Here is a 20,759-nt window from a genome sequence, read left to right as displayed (position 1 = left end):
TTTTATATCATACACAAAAATACATATTATTTTATTATTTCAACAACAACAATAATCAAATTGATCTTTTTTCCTTTATGCCTTTTTATTTATCTATGTATCTCTAAATAATTTAAGAGAAATGATATTTGTACAATTACTTTTTGACAATTCTCTTCCTCTCTCATGAACAACCAAAGCTCGAGAAGATAAATCTGATCTCCCCATAAGTCAATGTCTGTCCGACAAAGAACAAGTTTCACTTTGCACTCGTAAAATTTATAAGAGCGAAAAAATCTCTTACTAGAAAAAAACATTTTCACGAGGAGAATTTTACACGTGCACCGGTTGCTCTATGTGAGTGACTTTCTAGAGAAGATAGATTCATCCGACTCTTATAAAGATTGCTCATACAACTGAATGACAAACCAAAGTCAAATCCAACCTATACCTAGCAGAAGATAAGTCAAATTCAGAGGTATCACTAACACCCACCGAATTAAAACTACCATACCATAGATGAGTGACAGATAAATGACTAACCGATTCCACCGGAGAACCATAAAACACACACAAGGCATCACTATAATTTACAAAGGACACACATTATGTGACTATGATTAATCAAATTTAGACTTGTCATTATATCTGAATCGATTAAAATAAAAACTGCAAATCACACAAGGATTAAGAGTTTGTCCAAGAGGTGTCAGCTCTGTAGTGAGAACTTGGTCTTATAATATCAACAGATGAACTCCAAATCTCGTTGGATAGGATTGTAAAATACTCATTAGTATCGCTTAAATTACTAAAAAAAAAAAAATCTCCCTTCACCAACTTTTTGAAAAGAAAAAAAAAATATATATTTGTTGATGTTTTTCTTTTTGAGGAAATATTTGTTGATGTTATTTAGTGTATAATATGTTATTTAACATAAAACCATATGTAACTATGTGTTCCTTAAAACTGAATGAAACGAACCGATCCAAATTTCACTTTATCTAATAAGATTGGATGTAATCTTGCAGGAGCGATACAACTTGTACAAACCCACATTAATCTTTATAATGTTTTTTTTTTTTTTTTTTTTTTTTGTCCTGGCCACCTCAAAATCAATACAAGCCAAACTAAACCTTTATTTGAATATACTTATTTTTATCCACAAGTCCTAGCTCAACTGGTAAAATGTCGAAATTGTTAGACCGAATGCCATGACCGGGGTTCGAACTCCGGTACCTCCACTTATATGTGTGAGTTTATAATGACTTTGCCATGTGAGTTTATAATGACTTTGCCATTTCGTCTATTTACAAAAAAAAATATATACTTATTTTTTGTAGAAATCTTTTTAGGTGAGATAAAAAAATTTCTCACGTTGTGGAAGTTGAATTCGCGATCTTGCGAGTGAATCAACCTTTTATACCAACTGAGTCAATCTTCATTGGTCATTAATCTATACTTGTATACGTATATATAAATGAGATGCGAGTATTTGGTGTGACCTTTTTCTTTCCAATTTCACCCTTTATATAAATTATTTATTTACAATTCAAATCTTCTTTATTTAATTATATAATCATTTTTTTAAATATCTATATATTTATATGAAAAGATAATAAATTTTAATATAACATTTTTTCATCTAATTCTATCATTCTCTTAATTGTTATTTTTACAATTTTATCATTCCTTAACAATTAATAAACTTTCTTTACTTGCCTTCCTCTCAAAAAAAAAAAAAAATTAAAAAACTTTATTTTTAAGTTATAAGATACAAGTTTTGCTATTTTTATTATCAATAAAAAGAAGAAATATCAATAAAAACCAGAAAGACGGAAATATTAGTGTTTGTTTTAAGAGTATACTAACTTGTGCAATTAAGGCATAAGTTAAGTGTCCTTAGGGCATAAGTTAAGGAGCTTAGAATAGACGAACATTCATGTAGCTTTTGAAATTTTTAAGACATTCAATGCACTATTTTCTAAATATTACTTTTACATTTAGTTTCTTAACTTATTCAACGACATGTAGCTTTTGAAATTTTTAAGATATTCAATGCACTATTTTCTAAATATCACTTTTACATTTAATTTCTTAACTTATTCAACGATACAAGTTAACATTTTTTTTGTTTGAATGCTACTTATAGTTAATGGTGATTCTCCAAATCTAAGAGTATTGATTAGTTGCAATATAAAAATATATTGATTACATCCAAATCTAATATAAATAGGCTACTTGACCACAGGTGAGAGCAACGTGTCTGTGTTTAAGAGGTTTAAAGTAGTTAACCCTTATTTTTTTCCCCTAAAACATGGGTGATAACAACAAAGGGAAACAAGTCTCAGATAGAGAAGTCTTTAAGTACAACACCAATTTCACATCTCATGAGCAAGAGCAAGATCATGAAGTAATCAAAGAGCAAGATCGTTTGCTTCCAATAGCTAATGTTGGTAGGATCATGAAACAAATCTTGCCTCCAAATGCAAAAATCTCGAAAGATGCTAAAGAAACCATGCAAGAGTGTGTCTCAGAGTTTGTTAGTTTTGTAACTGGTGAAGCATCTGACAAGTGTCACAAGGAGAAGCGCAAGACAGTGAATGGTGATGATGTTTGTTGGGCTTTGGGGACACTAGGGTTTGATGATTACGCTGAGCCACTCAAAAGGTATTTGTATAAGTATAGGGAATTGGATGCGGAAAGAGGGAACCAAAATAACAAGGGTAACAACAACATCAACATCAACATCAACAACAACAACAGTGATGAAATTGAAAACAATATTAATGAAACATATTATTATGATGATGGTAAGTCACAAACTCCAAGGAAAGTGAATGTTGCTTCCTCTTCTATGTTCAATAATAGGAACAGTGGCCCTCAGTCAAGGGGATATTGAATCTACCTAGCTACTAGTTGTTGATTTTCTTAGTTTTCTTCTAACTTTTGAGATCTATCCTAATATGTTTTTTTTTTTTTTTTGGGTTGAGTGATCTATATATCCTTATATGACATAAGATGTGAGGAATTAATATATGTATACCCATGTTATGTATTTTTAATTTTAGTGCTGATGTTTTGTTCAGGTTCTAAATAATTGGGTTTGACAATAGATGCAACATGTATAGCTTGAGAAGCTAGCATATTGGGAGTTATTTATAGCTAATTTTTGGGTGTCCAATAATAAGCTTTCATCATTTTCATGAATGCATCACATGTAAATTGAGAATTTGAAGGTCTCAATTTAAGAGGGTTTTTGGAATTTTCAGACATCAAATAAAAGATAAGTAAAATTTGATTAAAGATTGTTCTAATCGATGATTGAATTTTAGTATCATCCAATTAGTCGTGGTTTGAATTTTGGTGATTTAAGGAAGTGAAAAAAAAGTTAGACCTCTAATTTGATTGAGTGTGCTTTGGGGAATTGGATCCTTTCATTTTTTTTCCATCAAGTTTTTTCAATTTCCCCATCTTAGCCGTTCACCAAGTTTTCTCCTTTTTGTCCATTTTTTTTCTTTCAAATTTTAACATTATCCCCTCTTTATATTTCAATGGTCTATATTCCCACATCATCTCTTCATGTTTTTTTTACACTTGAGGGGATCCTAATCCGTGGTTTGGTGTCTCTAATTGTTGAGAAACATAAGGGTATGTTTAAGGGGGATTAAAAATTAAATGTTGGTATTTTTAGGGGGACTATTTACTTATTTAATCCTATTTTGAATGATATTTTTTCATCATTTTCTTTTACAATATTTTAAATCAAATCTACCATTTTTAAATCAAATCTACCATTTTTAAAATGCCAAAATATTGTTTTCATTATTTTTGAAAATTCATTCTTCTTAGTTTGCTTTCCATATATACACAAGTCTTTCATCTCCATGTTAACAATTTAATATGAACATAAATTTTATAAGGAAAAAAAAAAACTAAAATGTTTTCAATAAGTAAACGAGACCTAATTTTGTTTGCCAGTGGAGTATAGAATATATGGAGATTTTCTCTCATATAAAACTTGAGGTTGATTTATTTGTTGGGAGAGAAGGATGTCCCACTTGTTGTGCTGAAACTGGTACATTGGGTTGGAGTACCATATTTATACTTGCTAGCAAATGTTGCATCCTTTGTTCTCTCCCCATCTTCATGGCTTCAAAGTTGGGAATATATGTCCCTTGATCATTAAGGCACTGTAGGCACTCACCATACCTCCTATGCTTGCGACTGAACTTATAGAGAGCCTGAGCATCATGAGAAACCTCAAACGCAACAGCTGATCATTGCCAACAAATTAAGTCACCCTTTTTTTTACGATTTGGGTCTTATTAATATGTACCTAATTTCTAGCTAATTGTTATAACCAATTGGTAACTGTATTACTATAAAATAACATTATTCGGTTAATTAGGCTTTACTTGTGTGTTTGAGCAACCGATCACTTATGAACTTTTTTATATACATTTTTTATAGCATAAAAGTTTATTTGAGACGGACTCTAGAAATTTACTGGAATGGGAATAGACTTCAAAATTCAAAGAGTGTTTATAAATCTATTTACAAATCACATCAAATTTTTATCTACATTTACTCTACGTGTTCCATTATATTCTTATTCTCTCTGCCTTGTCTCTAGCTACTTCTCAACCGTTGTTATCACCAAACTTCACTTTTGATAATATGTATTAGGGTACTCCACCAAATAATAACAATAATTAGAAGAAGGGTAAACGGTTCTAGAGACGTATTAAATGTGACGAGTATTCTATGGTAAGAGATGAGAGCAGTAAACAAGCTATCATCATATTAAAATAAACAAATTTAATTTAGTTTCACACTAAAAATACTATGTTATAGGTACAAAAATGATGTTGGAAAAAGCTAACCTTAATAACTCTTCATTTTAAGGTCAAAAATGTTTTCTTTATAAAATAATTTAAAAAAAAATCCTAAACAAATACTGTTATAATCATTATAACACCACCTTCCTTGTTTTGTGGCCAGACAAATTAAAGAGGTAATTGGCTAATTCTATTCACAATCTAATCGAGACAATTTCCATCTAAATAAATAGTGGTCGTGCTCTTAATAAAAAACTGAGTAGATGTATTTTTTTTTTAAACAAAAAAGTGAGTAGAGGTTTTTTTTTCCAGAGAAAAGTGAGTAGAGATTATCCATCTTAGTTTGCTCCGATTAAAACCATCCACTTATCTATCTATTTATACAATAACATAAATAATACACAAAACAAATAAATTATTTTAATTTGTGTCAACTCATATAAATAACTTTTAACCAGGAGTGTACATGAGTTGAGTCAACTCAGAAAAACCTGATCAAATCCACAAAAAAATCCAAAAAAGAGGGTTGGGTTGGGTATGGTTTTAAAAAATGAAAAACCCATATAAAATAACGGGTTTCGGGTAAAATCAGACCCAGACCCAATAAACCGACATGCCCAATAACAACACACATTTTTATATTTATTTTCACAGGAACAAAGAATACCAAAAAACTTGGTCATAAATTTAATTTAATTTTCAAAATTGACACAAGGTATCATCTATATTGAAAATTAAAACATGTTAGAGTTACAAATTATGATGTTGCAATTTTCGGTTATTTTGATGCTAATGAAATTTTATGTCATTCAACTTTAGTTTGTTGCAAATATTTTATGATGAAATTTATTATTTGATATTAATATTTATTATTTTATGATACAAAAATGTAGTGAAACCAAAAATTAATGGGTTTTCCCAACCCAACCCAATAATATAACAGATGATTGCTTTACCTCACGCAAACCAGAGTGTCATATATGACTATGGTCTTAGATTTGGTCAAACCCGACCCATATACACCCTATTTTTAACTACATTTTTCATAAAATTTTACCATTTAGGTTAGTATCCATGATGCATTGGTTACCCTTTCACTTAAGAATAACATAAACATTGCTTCAAAGACAAACATGTGTGTCCACCTGGCTCAAGTGTGTCAACGTTGACTTTTTGTCGGAATCCTCACCGGTTATTCCTTATACTCATATAGCCGGTATTAAGGGTGTATTGTATTCATATGTGGATGAAATTCAAGGTCCTACGAAATTTTTAGGACCACATATTGATTTATTTTTGGCTCAACCTCCCGGTCCCACTCCCGCACATGATTTGTCGTATACTGGATTTCAAATCCAATAATTGTTGAACTTCTTTGAACTTGACACGTTTAATACTATATTCCATCCGTTCCAAAATGTACGACGTTTTATGCATTTCATAATATTAAGAAATGTAATTAATATTGTATGAAAAATAAATATTATGAATTGTTTTACAAAATTGTTTTTAATAAATAATATGAGAAATATAAATAAAAGAATTGAAGTAAGAGAGAGTAATAAATAGTTAAGGTTATAATAGGAAAAGTAACGTCAATGTTGCATTGATATTGTAAAACGACATATAATTTAGAATAATTTTTTTTCCTTAAAACGACATATAATTTGAGACGGATGGAGTATTTAATTAAAAAGTACTTGGAGCATCCTTCGAAGTTCGAACAAGTGAGTATGACACTATCCAATTATATTGAAATATTTTATTTTTCATTTACATCTTATGCTACTATACGCAGGACAAATACAAGGAAAAGAAGCAAGAAACTGCTCTATTATTTTGTTTTCTCATGGCTGGTATATTTAAATAAACCGGAACATGGACAAAAAAAATGTCATTTTTATATATATAAAAATGGTCACGTACGTTAAAGGAAGATACAATAAATATGCATACCATCTTTTATCTTATTCCAGTATACTAGATTATGGGGGAAGAAATAGTCACAAAATATATGGAGTAAAAGAGGATTAGTGATAATTAACATTTATTCTCTATAGAATTTTTTTTATGTTGATTTCATCGTTTTCTTTTCAATATATATGAAAAAACAACAATGACATGAAAAACATGATCTGAAACTAGCATGCAATTAATATTCCAAGTTTAAAGTGATAAGTACTAGAGTTTAGTTTGTCAAAAAGTTATTTAAAAAATTCAGTTATTTGATTGGGGTAAAGAGGAACAAAATTGTAAATAAATAATATAAATAAAGAGTAAAATTAGAAGAATAAAGAGTCACACCAAAATAATATATCTCATTTTTATTTTTTTTATGCAAATTATATCTCATTTATATATGAATAATGATATTTGTACAATATTTTCTAACAACTTTTAAAACAATCTTATTTTTCTGTATTGATATTGATAAAAAGCATTAGAAAGAGAAAATAACAACAAAATAAGAATATAAGTGATAATTATTCAAAAGTTGTCCAAAAACAAATATATACATATGATTTCTCTTTATATATTCGTATAAGATACATAGGTATATATTATATATTATTATGGGATTTTCTATCATGTGCATATTTGCACATGTTAAAAAGTTTTAAATAAAAATTTTGTATTGAAATTTGTACATTTAATAATAAATATAATTTTTTTGAATAAATTGTGCAATGTTGCATATGATAGACAACCTCTATTATTATTAGTAAAAAAAAAAAAATATTGTTTCTCAAACTAAAGAAGCAAATTTTTGTCGAGTTCGGGTATGCTCCATTTAGGCTAAGCTCAAAAAACATCTAACGGTTGAGATTTTAAATTAAAAAACAATAAAGGTTGTTGCGATATGAGAGAAGAAGGGAACATAATTTGTTTGTTATTATTATGTATTTTTATTAAACAAATATTTGTTTTTTAATTTAAAATCTCAACCGTCTTTTTTACCACATGTCTCGCATCCAAACTCTAAATGAAGTAAATGAAACTTAATCTAAATGAAACATACCCGAATTTATTTTTGTCACCACATACCAGATCCATCAACCAGACTCAAAATTCGATACTTGGGTTCACCTTATTCTTTGGAGTGTTACCGATAACTTTCCTTTTTAGTGAATAATTATCAATTACTTTACAATACAACCAACAAATCCTTCAAAGAAAAAAAAATCCTTTGCGCTTTGCCCTCTCTTATACCAAAAAAAAAAAAAAAATCCTTTAAAAAGTAAAAAAAATACAACCAACAATACATACGACGAATTTGACAAGAGTTTGGTCCATTTTCATTTTATTTTTATTTCTATGATCATTCACATAAATTGTGCAAAACTATGAATAATTTCTTAAGTCCACAATTTTTTTAAAGTATATTATAACTTCAAAAAATAAATTTTATGTAAACAAGCATACAAAATACACCTAAAAAAATACATCTAAGTTTTGTCTTTGTGATTTTTCTTAACTTCCTCCTAAAGCACCCAAGAGCACGAACTACTAGATCAACTATGATTATGCTCTTCCACCAATGACTAAACTCAACCTTTTCTTGAACCTGCAAAATATTTTACTATATAATATGAACACTTTCAGATTCTATTTGTGCAAAAAATAAAATAAAATGATCATCTTCTTGTAATTCAAGATGTTTGGCCTCGAATGTTATTTTCCATTCAAGTTAAATGATGTGACTAACACAACGAGCCGTGTTTTTTTTAACTGAAAACAGAGAGTCATGTGAACAATGACACACATTTGAAATAAATTAATGCGACAATTGTCTATCAAATTCGGTATATTTTTTGTTTAAAACATTTAGATAAACTTTTTATTTTTGAATGACAAAATACTATATATACAGAAAGAAAAATAATATTTGTACAACCATTTTATGACATCTTTCTATCTCATAATCACATTATCTTTTTACTTTATAGTTATCAAAGATGAAGGGTAAGAAGATGATGATGAGGACACATATGGTGGTAGACGTACGTGGCAGTGGTGGCAGTGAAGAGGGCAAAATTTTATATAGTAGATATTAATACAAAATATTTAGCAATGTATAAATGATAAAAAATAATGTCGCTATCATTGAGAAAAATATTTGAGATTATAACAGTACATTATTATTATTTTTTTTAAAAATACACTATTATATTTAGAAAAATTAAAGATTTCTTAACATCTACTAATTATAATTGTTCTTCATGTGTCTTTATTTTTAAAAAAGTATTGTAGAATTTTGCTCATCTTCAACATTATCAATCCTTAAACAAAACAAAAAATCTATCTCTATGTATATGAAAAAATCATTCAAAATTTCATCTCAAATGCATTTGTACATTTGATTTTTTAAAATTCGTGAGAGAAAGATCAAATACTTCAACAAATAGGGGGTAATAAACTTCGAGTTCATGGGGGGCGGTCTATTATTATAATAGAGGGTAATAATTAAACTATCAAATACTTCAACAAATATAACAAAACATTAGTGGGGGCAATTGCCTACAATTTCATGTGAGTGGATCCGTGCCTACTAGAGTGGTTTTGAGATAGTGCAGAACATAGCCTACAACTTGCATGTGTTTCACCCTCAAATGAATTGACTCACCACACTTATTGCATATGCCAAATCTGGCCTAGTGTGTGCCAAATAAATCAACTTTTCACTAATCTTTGATATTAACCCTTGTTAAGTTTGGCACTTTCCTCCTCAAACTTATTCCGTGATTGTTCTCAATGGGAACACTTGCAGGTTTACATCCAAGTTTTCTTATTTCCTGCAAAAGATCAAGCACATGCTTCCTTTTGAGAGATAAAAATGCTTTGCTTCGAGTGGGCTACCTCAATTCTCAAGAAATACTTGAGTTGCTCAATCTTTCATTTATGTTGTATTAATAATTTTTCGATGAGCGATTGTCTCTTGGTTAAAGCATCTCTGGTAACAATAATATCATCAATTAAATTTGAAGTACAATCAATTTTCCTTTTTGTGAATGTTTAAAAAAGAAAGTGTGATCTCCTTGACTTTGCTTATAGTCCAAACACACAAATTCCTTTATGAATCTTTCAAACCATGCCCAATGGCTCCACTTTAGTCCATATAAGATCTTCATTCAACCAATAATATTTTTTTGGTAGTGTCTTCAACCAATAATCTACCACTATGTTTAATCACTCTTTAACAACTTTATTAGTAACTTTATTAAGTTACTTGAAACTGGAAAATAGAACTAGAACCGGAAATCTTTTCTAACTGAAAACCTAATCGCTTACTATATTTGTAATTTGAAATCGCCACTCTTTTTCAACTCTATTCCAACCCTAAAACACTTCTCTCCGATCCCAAACCCTTAACAACAATGCTTCCCCTCACACTCTCTTTCAACCAGGACCAAACCTGCTTCTCCGCCTCAACACCTACAGGCTTCCGTGTCTTCAGCTGCGACCCTCTCCGCCACCTCTTCCGCCGAATATTCCCCGGTGCTGGTTTCACGCATCTCGAGATGCTTTTCCAGTCTAACATACTCGCCCTAGTCGGGAATGGATCACACCCTCAGTTCCCTCTTAACAAGCTCATACTATGGGATGACTACCGCGGCGAGTCCTTTGGCTCGTTGTCCTTCCGAACTGCCATTCGTGGTGTCCGTCTTCGGAGAGATAGGATCGTAGTGGCATTGGAGTTTCATATTTACGTCTACAATTTCAAGGACTTGAAGCATCTTCATAAGGTGGAGACTTATGCGAACCCTAAGGGGCTCTGCGTGGTTTCTCAGCTCGCTGATTCAATGGTGCTTGCGTGCCCTGGATTGCACAAGGGTGAGGTACGTGTGGAACACTATTCAAAGAAGAAGATAAATTATGTTATGGCTCATCATTCGAGTTTGGCGTGCTTTGCTCTCACCTTTAATGGAAAGTTTCTCGCCACTGCCAGCATTAGGGGCACGCTCATTCGTGTTTTTGATACAGCTAATGGTGCTTTGCTTCAGGAGGTATGTTTTGTTCCTTATAATATTACAGTTGAATGAGTTATGTTAGCGTAATATTTGGTTTAAAACCAGTTAATTACTTGAGAGTCAAGAAATCAATGGCTCAAAAGCTAAGCAGGTTTTAGGTTCAAAAATATGGTTAGTTTGGCATAAAAAAGTTAGCAACTTAGAATTTATTTAGTTTTAGTATAATGAGGACAATGGTTGAGGGAAATAAAATTGACAAGTGATAGTGTTGATTGGCTGGATGACTTAAAATGCATAATGTTTTATAGGGTCTGTTTGGATTGATTATTTATACTTATCTATTGAAAGTTGTGGCGACACTGTTTATACAAGCTTAATTATAAGATACAATTTATAACATGTCCATAAGATGTTTTTAGCTTATTTCCTTAAGCTCTTCATTATAACTTAAGAAAACATCATATAGCTTGTATGAAAGCAGTTTGACTTTATTCTATCTTTTGTTATAGAAATAGTATATACAATAACACACTTTCATGATTAGTACTTATGCTATAAGCCCTTATATGATAAACTGATAGTATTATATGGGAATCAGAATGTGTGTCTGACAATTACTGATTTTAATTGATATTTAGCAGGTTATGATTTACGAGTCTGTGCTACTTGGTAAATGGTATGCTCTCAAGTATCCACATCCGAATCCATAATTTAGTAGTTTGGGAGAGACTTTAAATATATGAAATAGGAATATGCTAGTTTTTTATTTATAATTTTGTTTATTAGCACTATTAGTGTATAAAAGTTCTTGTCTTATGGATAATTCGAGCCTCGTTATTTTTCTTAACTGATATAGTTTCTTGGGATCAAATTTAGGTAAGAAGGGGTGCAAATGCGGCAGAGATTTACAGTTTGGCGTTCTCATCTACGGCTCAGTGGTTAGCAGTCTCTAGTGATAAGGGCACCGTTCATGTTTTCTGCCTTAAGGTTAATATTAGCAACACGGAGCATGAGAAGTCACAGAGTTCATCAAATTCTTCTGTTGCTTCCATTACATCATCATTCAGCTCATCTCTCCCATTCATTAAAATTAAAGGTAATTTCTCTTAATGTTCTAATTTTTTACTGAGATTAATGAGTTGGATCGAAATATGGTTTATGATAGAACACAATGGCGTAATTTGATCAATGTCTTGCTTGTCTGTAATACACAAACCTACTTTCGTGTAATTTAATGCAATTAATTTTGGGAGCCACCTATGTAGCTCATTATATTTTTTTTACAATGTGTTTTAGGTTCTTGGTTTAATTGTTCCAGAATCAATGTTGAAGGTCTGTGAAGTATTTTATGGTTTCAATTTAACAATATATGTATTTATTTCATGATATTTAGCTTAGTTTGAAATACTATGCTACAGGAGTGTTGCCAAAGTATTTCAATTCAGAGTGGTCATTTGCTCAGTTTCACTTGCATGAACACTGTCGTTACACTGTTGCATTTGGTGACCAAAAGAATACACTCACAATTCTTGGCATGGATGGAAGGTAATATTTTAGAAAAATCCTAAATGTAATTTCCTGATATGTGTAATTTACAGCTATTTTATTTATCATATTTGTTATGACCAATGAATGGTTCTGTACGCACGCTTTCTTTGTATGCTTTCATATTCAAAATGTTCATGTTAATAATCTGGAGTTGATTGTTCTATGCAGCTTCTATCGATGCGAGTTTGACCCGGTGCATGGTGGACAAATGACTCAACTTGAATCTCATAATTTTCTAAAACTTGAAGTAGCATAGTGAGACACTATTTTAGATGAATCTTTATAAGAATGTAAGTAGAAACATTATTTTATAGATTGATATGATTTCATAGATGAATCTCATAACATTTAACGATTGACATGATTTCCTTATACTAGTAATTGAAATGAAACAAATTTCAAGAACATCCAATACAGCTAGGATTATAGTACTAGCTAGATACTACAATTGAATTAAATCTCACAACATTTTCATTTTTGATCACTCTGACCAAAAGTCATACCTCCCACAACTTTTTGGAAAGCAGTCCTAGAAGATATATCTTCCCACCAAGCCTTAACATGAATCCTTTCATTGATCATTGAAGCACAAGGGGTTTGCATAAAATAGTGAGTTGAAGATATATGGCTAAGATCAGCAAGACTATAAAAATCCCCTGCAAGGTACTTTGTTGTGCTTAGCTTGGTTTCATACACATCAAGCACAATCTTCAGCTTCTCAATGTTACTTTCAATCACTGACTTGTTTGGTTCTTGGCCTTGAAATGGAGCCACAAAGTATTCATAGATAATCGGTGTGACTGCAGGGTCATAGTAGTGAGACTCTACCTCTGTCCACATTTTGACCAATGAAGCTTCTTTTGTGTCATTGTGCCTAATCAAATCAGGTCCAACTTCCTTGTATTTTTCAGCTACATATGAGGTTATGGCTCTTGACTCTTTTTTGTATAGTCCATAGTCACATAAAAAAGGTTATATATCATTACAGGTTAAAAAAATGAAACAGAACAATATCAACTTATCTGACATGATGCATGCATGATTAGTGGTCTAGATTGGAAAATTTTGAATTAGTAACAAAAGTTAGAGGACAAAAATTCTCAAATTTCAGAGTCACTTCGCGCGCAGAAATTACATAAAATAAATATTTTTTTCCTAGTAGTATTTGCTTGATTATAAATATGAAAGCGCGCATCAAAGTATATTTTTCGAATAAACTTAAAGGGTGATGCAGAGTGAAAAAATGTATCAACTGAAAAAGAAAAAAAGAAAGCATACCAAAGAGGGTGAGATCATCATCTTCAAGTACTGGAATCAAACCAAAGGGCTGCATGAACAAAGAAAAAGTAGTATGTGATTAAGAAAAGAAAAGTATAGTGCTGAAGATATATATATATAAGCTAGCTAGAAGTGCTTTTTTACTTACGTTCTTGTTGAGAAAAGGAGGTTGTTTATGCTCAGAAGTAAACACATTGACTGGAATAAGCTCAAAATCTACTTCTTTTTCATGTAGACAGATCATGGCACGAGTAGTGTTTGTGGACATGGCCAGACCATAAATCTTGAGTGCCATAGTGATATTAGTTTTCTACAACAAAACTGTGAGTAAGAGAGTGAGTGAAGCTAGCATTTATGAAGAGATCTTGGACACTAAACTTGAAATTTGACTGTGTAAAGACTTGAATTTGTCGTATATCTATGCCATGCCAAAATTTTAACCTATACTATATTATTTGCATGAAATCAAGGTAAAAACTGTGTGTCGCATTTGATTTCCCTGCCACTGCAATAAAACAGTACATGCATTACATTTTATACTCACCAAGATTAGAATGTAATAAACACTTTAGAAAATGGGCAACGTGTTATGAATGATGTCAGTTGAATTATTATTATTTTTTCCAACCAAACCTATATCCAGCTCCAACCTTGCATCGAAAAGTTAAAATTAGTGTAGTGACTAGTAGAGTATATTTTTATGGCATTGGAAAAATAAAGTCATGATTTTATAAGTGTATAGATCAAATAAAATTATAGATTCACATGACAAAGCAGAATACAGAGAAAAATCCAATAAACTATCACCGATGTGGTCCAGTCAAACACAACTTTCAGAGCATAAACTTTCCTTTGAAATAGGATATCTTAATTTCACTCAATTGTTTTATTTCAAAATAAATAGACTGTGTTTACCACCCTCTAATCATGTGTCCGGAAAAAATTACAATTCATAGAAAAGTTAATAATTTGTCTATCCTTTACAAATGAAGACCTCCCTCTAATCATATCCTTTCTTAAAATTTACAGGACTACAGATTCACCACCACTAAAAATTTGGAAGTTTAATTTTGAGACTAAATACAAATATGTTGAGGAAAAAAATAACCATTGAAGTCTTTATCCTTAAAAATCACAAGACAATCTCAATAATTTTATTTTTAGTAGTTCCTAAGACATGACATTGAGTTTGAATATATGTGAACTTGTCATACCACCCTTACAAAATATTTTGATTTTTTTTAGGGATAATGGTTAATAGCCGTAGATAAGTGATTGGCTTTTGTTTACATGGTCATTAGCGACAAGTGTGAAGGTTTGACTTTGATTCAAGTGTTCACTTTGATTTTTGTGGTTAGATTTCCGGTGATAGCCCTAAATTTATATGGTCTTTCTATTGGTGGTGTTATGATTTTCTTTTGGATGTTTCGTTTATATATGTGTCTGTTTTTTATAGTTACTGTCTCCTAGTTTTTGTTTGTCTTGTGTTGAGAAAGATTTGATTATTAATAAATTTTGCTGTTAAAAAAATATTCAAACTGAATGACGTCAAGCAATTTAAGTCCACCTTTTCTTTTTGCTGTTAATTGACAAATTCTAGGAATCAAGATAACTCGAACTTATAATTTCATGGACCAAATTAGTGATTTAACCTCTCATGGACCAAATTGGTTATTACTTTAAGAAAACTAAATGAGTTTAACTACTTTTTTAGGGTGTGAGGCACTTCCTCCACTACACAATGGATAATGTATTAACCATTTTACTCATAATAAAAAAAAAAAAAAAATATATATATATATATATATATATATATATATATATATATATATATATATAGGTGGGATATTTTGACTCCAAGAGTAAGTCTATTAACTTACTCCAAATCTTGACCTTTAACTCTAATATTAATTAATGATTTAGATTGATTCATAATAATTGATGTGATGGACTTTAATTTTATTCTCTATTGTAGTTAAACACTCATCACCATAAAATAATTAATGATTTTAATTGATTATTTTTTTTTCATTCACCTCCTTGGCATATGGGACTTAAAAATTGTTATTCAATTATGTTTTTTTTTTCTTTTACACATATGCTTTTTCTATGTTTGTCATGACTTTCTTTTCTCTTACAAGCACTCAATCTTTTACTATTGAATTACCAACCAAAAAAAACAATTATTTAAAAATTTAACTATATTATATTTTTCCTTGCCGTGTTTATTTTTTGTGTATAAAAAAAAAGGAACAAGAATAAAAAAAACAACCAATTATCCTTAAAAAAAACAACCAATTAAATTGCATTAATTGTTTTTCCATTTTGAAATGATGAGTGTTAACTTCAATAGAAAAGAAAATTAAAGCTTATTGTATCACTTATTATTAATCAATCTAAATCATTAGCTAATTATAGAATTAAAGGCTAAGATTTGGAGTAAGGAGACAAACTTACTCTTGGAGTCAAAATATATCTCCCCTCATATATATATATATATATATATATATAGGGGAGGGATATATTGACTCCAAGAGTAGCTCTAAGGAGTTACTCCACATCTCCACCTTTAATTTTATTTTAATCTAATGGATTACATTTAAGTCTTATCAATAATCATGTGTCTCACCATTCTTGATCATTTTAACAATAATAGGTTTCCTTTTTTTGCTTTCAATCAACATTTATGTTTCATTAACACAATTAATAATTGGTAACAAGAAATTATTTTTATGTTTCATCAAATGTTTTTATTAACAAATTTCAAATATTAAACTATGATTTGTCAAAAAAAAATATTAAACTATGATTAACGTTCCTAAAAAAAAAACTCATGCTGGTAAAAAACATCACACTTTTTTTTTTGGACAAAACATTACACTTATATTTAAATACAACTTTTTTAATACACTGATAAAATAAAAATTTTAAAAATATTTACTTTTTTTAAAGAAAAAAGTATCGATATATTTGTATTAATTATTTTTTATCAATTTATATCTTTAAAAATATTTCCTTCAAATATATATATATATATATATATATACTTCAAAACAATAACTGATCGTCTCAATATCTTGACCAAAAAAAATTGTGTTAATAAAACATAAATGTTGATTGAGTATGAAAAAGGAAAATTAAATATTGTTAGAATGATCAAGTATGATGATGCACATGATTATTAATAAGACATAAATATAGTCCATTAGATTAAGATAAAACTAATGGTGGGGATGTGGAGTAACTCTTTTGAGTTACTCTTGGAGTCAAAATATCCCTCCTCTATATATATAAATGCCAAATTAGATATAATACAAAATTATTCTATTGATATATTCATTATTGCTATTAGTACAAATTTGAATACATCCTCACAAAAAAAAGTTGAAATTAGTACAAATTTGAATACATCCTCACAAAAAAAAGTTGAATATATGAATTTAGAGCGATGAATGTAATATTAAAATATATATATATATATATATATTAAAAAGAAAAAAATAAATTATATCACCCATGGTATAACATTTTTTATTTATTTTGAATTTTAGAGTTTAATATATTTTTTCATTACATTAATATTTGAATTTTTCATTTATTTTGTGACAAATTTCACTTTTTGATGTATCACTCAAGTTAAATTGAATACCTAACGATCAATTTGTCAACCTTGGTCAAAGAGCATTATTTGTGGCATGGGACTACCAGCTTTAACATATCTTTCACGTCAGCTCTTACGCATTTTTTTCAATATAACCACCCTCTACATGCTATATAACCATCTACCTATTGTCATTTAATTCTACAAAATACCATAGTAAATTAAGAGCTATACACCATACTACATACATATCTGCAAAATCATGGCAACAATAAAAGTGCACGGAAGCCCTATCTCAACGGCCACCATGCGGGTTACTGCAACTTTGTATGAAAAGGAGCTTGAATTTGAGTTTGTAAGCATTAACATGAGGAATGGTGAACACAAAAAGGAACCCTTCATATCACTCAATGTAAGCAACATAAAAATATAGATCATTCTGCTAGTTTACTTTAATTATGAATTGAAATTTTCCTTCTTGTTCCAATTACATTGATCCAACTAATTAATTAAATCTTTATGTTTCAGCCATTTGGTCAAGTTCCAGCTTTTGAAGATGGAGATTTAAAACTCTTTGGTAAAATTTATTTGAATATGATATATGTAGCACTTGACACTTTAGATTAAAGATGTATTTGATGTCTGACACGATATCAAACACATGTGGTTATATTCAATTATTTTTATTTGATGTCTAATATTTGTGCGAGTACTTCATAGAATTTGTTGTATATATAAACTAATTAAAAATTGAAATGCAGAGTCAAGGGCGATAACACAATATATTGATCATGAGTATGCTGATAAGGGGACTAAGTTAACAAGCAGTGACTCCAAGAAGATGGCAATAATGAGTGTGTGGTCTGAAGTGGAAAGCCTACACTACGATCAAGTAGCATCAATACTTGTTTGGGAATTGGGGATAAAGACTTTATTTGGAATTCCTTTGGATTCAAATGTTGTGGAAGAGAATGAAGCCAAGTTGGATATCATTCTTGATGTGTATGAGAAAAGATTGTCTAAATCTAAATACTTGGGAGGTGACTCTTTCACCTTGGTGGATCTGCATCACTTACCCTCCCTTTATTACTTGATGAAGTCACAGAGCAAGAAATTGTTTGAATCAAGACCTTATGTTAGTGCTTGGGTGGCTGATATCACTGCAAGACCAGCTTGGTCTAAAGTCCTTGCCATGATACCTAATTAAGACCTTTTTTTTGGGATATTTGGGTGTTGTTTTATGGTTTAAGCAACTTTTTTGTGTGTGCTATCTCCTAATTTTTCATTTTCCATGTATGTTGCAATGGAAATAATAACTTTTTTTTTAATGGAGGAAATAATAACTAGTGTTTTTGTTTGTTTTAATATATGGCAAACTCAATTTGTTATAGGATTTTATTTCTAAAATTATTACAAGTAAAAGTATATAGAAGAGTGTTGGGAGCTTCAACATAATTCTCCATCCAAAACTATATAAGACAATGAGTATATGGATTAATTACCTCTCGTATACATATAATTTATTTAGCTCATGTGAAACTACCATTTGAATCCCAACACATAATTGTTGATCCCCTGCCCACACATAATTGTTGGTTGATCATTATAAAGCAAACTTGATGATGTGGCATCTCTAGATTAACATCTTTGTAAACTAACTTTGGTTGTATGTTAAGCTAGAATTATGATGATGTGGCATCTCTAGGAGGAAGAAAGTTTTACAATCTATATACTACTATTAAAGTTGATGCCCTATAAATTTTCCATTTTGCCCTTAGGAGGGGTATTTTTGTAATTTTCTAATTGGTGGAATTGTGTTGTTGCCACCTCATCATTATATGGGTGCATTTCCCATTTTGCCCCTCACTTTTTTTTAATTATTTTATAATTTTTTTATTTTTGATAACTTTAACTATTCTTCAATTTTTTATCCCAAATTCAGTTGCTTCTACATTGCCGTTGTAGAAGATTAAGGTATCGCTTGACCCGGTTTTTTTCCAACTTTTCTACATTTTTAAGGAGAAGTTAGGTCAAACATAGTATCAATTAATTACTTACTAAAAAAAAGTAATTTTTTTGAATGCATAAAATTGAATGGAATGAGCTTTGGCCAAAAATTGTTGAATGTTACTTTAAAAAACTACTTCTCGACAATTTATTTCACAAGCACCTCTTTTTAACTCACGCCGTTTACTTACTAAAAAAAAGTAATTTTTTTGAATGCATAAAATTGAATGGAATGAGCTTTGGCCAAAAGTTGTTGAATGTTACTTTAAAAAACTACTTCTCGACAATTTATTTCACAAGCACCTCTTTTTAACTCACGCTGGAAACCTTTTCATTTATTGTTTAATATTATATTTCAATATGTTTTTTTTCTTCCATTTAACTTTTTTTTTGAACCATTTCATTTAATTTTTTAAGGATGTTCCATTTAATTTTATTATCTTTTTATCGATTATATATTTAATTTCAATATTGTTTAATCATCACAACTCCACAAATATTTTTATTCACGCTGTCATTAAATGATACCAAATATTTTATTTCCAATTTTTATGTTTTTAATTATTTTTTAATTTTTTCTCCCAAATTCAGTTGCTTCTACATTGCCGTTGTAGGAGAATAAGGTATCGCTTGACCCGACTTTCTTCCAACTTTTGTACATTTTTAAGGAGAAGTTAGGTCAAACACAAACACAATATCAATTAAGTACTTACTACAAAAAGTAATTTTTTTTAATGCATAAAATTGAATGGAATGAGCTTTAGCCAAAAGTTGTTGAATGTTAATTCTCGACAATTTATTTCAAAAGCACATCTTTTCAACTCACACTGGGAACCTTTTCTTTTATTTTTAATATTATATTTCAATATGATTTTTTCTTCCATTTAATTTTTTTTTGGAATCGTTCCATTTAATTTTTTGTAAGGAGGTTCCATTTAATTTTATTACCTTTTTTTCAAAGGAATTTTATTATCTTTTTATCACTTATACATTTAAATTCAATATCGTTTAATCATCACAACCTCACAAATATTTTTATTCACACTGTCATTTAATGATATCAAATATTTTTATTTTCTTTCTTCAACCTCGCAAATATATACGAACACACATATTAGCGCTTAGAGTAATACTTTATGTGTCTGTTTTTTTGTTACGCTACTGCGTATAATTTTTTTTGACGTTGCATAATGCATATGATTGTTTTTATAAAATTTTGATTTTAATTAAAAGTAAAATTGTAGATGTCTTATCTTCAAAAAAGGTCTAGATGCCTAGAAATATTATACTTATATATATATATATATATATATATATATATATATATATATATATATATATATATATATTTTGCACCCTTATATTGTAACAAACTATGCATATCTTTTTCTTATTCGAAAAAACTAAACATATATGTTTCCATGGCACCAATAATGTAACAAATATAATATCATATAATATAAATTCTTATCTTTTTGAAAGACACCAAAATGTACACTAATAAGTAACATTGATAAATCATGATGATTGAATTTTAGC

General features: G+C 29.6%; 4 protein-coding genes across 4 annotated transcripts; 3 read left to right on the top strand and 1 right to left on the bottom strand.

Moving 5' to 3' along the window:
* The first annotated feature begins 2,251 nt into the window (after positions 1-2,251).
* On the top strand, positions 2,252-3,184 carry LOC25484764 (nuclear transcription factor Y subunit B-4). The gene has a single exon (XM_013613741.3). The coding sequence runs from the start codon at positions 2,294-2,296 to the stop codon at positions 2,876-2,878; it is 585 nt and encodes a 194-aa protein (XP_013469195.1). The 5' UTR covers positions 2,252-2,293; the 3' UTR covers positions 2,879-3,184.
* A 7,008-nt stretch (positions 3,185-10,192) lies between these two features.
* LOC25484763 (autophagy-related protein 18a) lies at positions 10,193-12,590 on the top strand. Its single transcript, XM_024775080.2, has 4 exons — positions 10,193-10,822; positions 11,663-11,882; positions 12,205-12,331; positions 12,503-12,590. The coding sequence occupies exons 1-4, from the start codon at positions 10,193-10,195 to the stop codon at positions 12,588-12,590; spliced, it is 1,065 nt and encodes a 354-aa protein (XP_024630848.2).
* A 46-nt stretch (positions 12,591-12,636) lies between these two features.
* On the bottom strand, positions 12,637-14,046 carry LOC25484762 (glutathione S-transferase F13). Its single transcript, XM_013613739.3, has 3 exons — positions 13,761-14,046; positions 13,613-13,661; positions 12,637-13,272 (listed from the first exon to the last, which is right to left on the bottom strand). Exons 1-3 carry the CDS (start codon positions 13,905-13,907, stop codon positions 12,806-12,808), a joined length of 663 nt encoding a protein of 220 aa, XP_013469193.1. The 5' UTR covers positions 13,908-14,046; the 3' UTR covers positions 12,637-12,805.
* A 3,374-nt stretch (positions 14,047-17,420) lies between these two features.
* Positions 17,421-18,578, top strand: LOC25484761 (glutathione S-transferase PARB). The gene is made up of 3 exons (XM_013613738.3): positions 17,421-17,625; positions 17,742-17,790; positions 17,975-18,578. Exons 1-3 carry the CDS (start codon positions 17,476-17,478, stop codon positions 18,418-18,420), a joined length of 645 nt encoding a protein of 214 aa, XP_013469192.1. The 5' UTR covers positions 17,421-17,475; the 3' UTR covers positions 18,421-18,578.
* The last annotated feature ends 2,181 nt before the right edge of the window (positions 18,579-20,759 follow it).

Source organism: Medicago truncatula, chromosome 1 (assembly GCF_003473485.1).
Source record: "Medicago truncatula cultivar Jemalong A17 chromosome 1, MtrunA17r5.0-ANR, whole genome shotgun sequence".
In the NCBI taxonomy this organism is placed as follows: domain Eukaryota; kingdom Viridiplantae; phylum Streptophyta; class Magnoliopsida; order Fabales; family Fabaceae; genus Medicago; species Medicago truncatula.
Note: the sequence above shows the minus strand (reverse complement) of the source record. Positions and strands in the feature narration are given on the sequence as shown.

Excerpts from the sequence above, each read along its gene's own strand:
- LOC25484764 (XM_013613741.3), top strand. The coding sequence starts at position 2,294 with ATGGGTGATAACAACAAAGGGAAACAAGTCTCAGATAGAGAAGTCTTT.
- LOC25484761 (XM_013613738.3), top strand. The coding sequence starts at position 17,476 with ATGGCAACAATAAAAGTGCACGGAAGCCCTATCTCAACGGCCACCATG. Across the intron at positions 17,626-17,741 it reads AACCCTTCATATCACTCAAT|CCATTTGGTCAAGTTCCAGC; the intron begins GTAAGCAACATA and ends TTTATGTTTCAG. Across the intron at positions 17,791-17,974 it reads TGGAGATTTAAAACTCTTTG|AGTCAAGGGCGATAACACAA; the intron begins GTAAAATTTATT and ends ATTGAAATGCAG.
- LOC25484762 (XM_013613739.3), bottom strand. The coding sequence starts at position 13,907 with ATGGCACTCAAGATTTATGGTCTGGCCATGTCCACAAACACTACTCGT. Across the intron at positions 13,662-13,760 it reads CTCCTTTTCTCAACAAGAAC|CCCTTTGGTTTGATTCCAGT; the intron begins GTAAGTAAAAAA and ends TTGTTCATGCAG. Across the intron at positions 13,273-13,612 it reads TGATGATCTCACCCTCTTTG|AGTCAAGAGCCATAACCTCA; the intron begins GTATGCTTTCTT and ends TATACAAAAAAG.
- LOC25484763 (XM_024775080.2), top strand. The coding sequence starts at position 10,193 with ATGCTTCCCCTCACACTCTCTTTCAACCAGGACCAAACCTGCTTCTCC. Across the intron at positions 11,883-12,204 it reads CCCATTCATTAAAATTAAAG|GAGTGTTGCCAAAGTATTTC; the intron begins GTAATTTCTCTT and ends ACTATGCTACAG. Across the intron at positions 12,332-12,502 it reads ATTCTTGGCATGGATGGAAG|CTTCTATCGATGCGAGTTTG; the intron begins GTAATATTTTAG and ends TGTTCTATGCAG.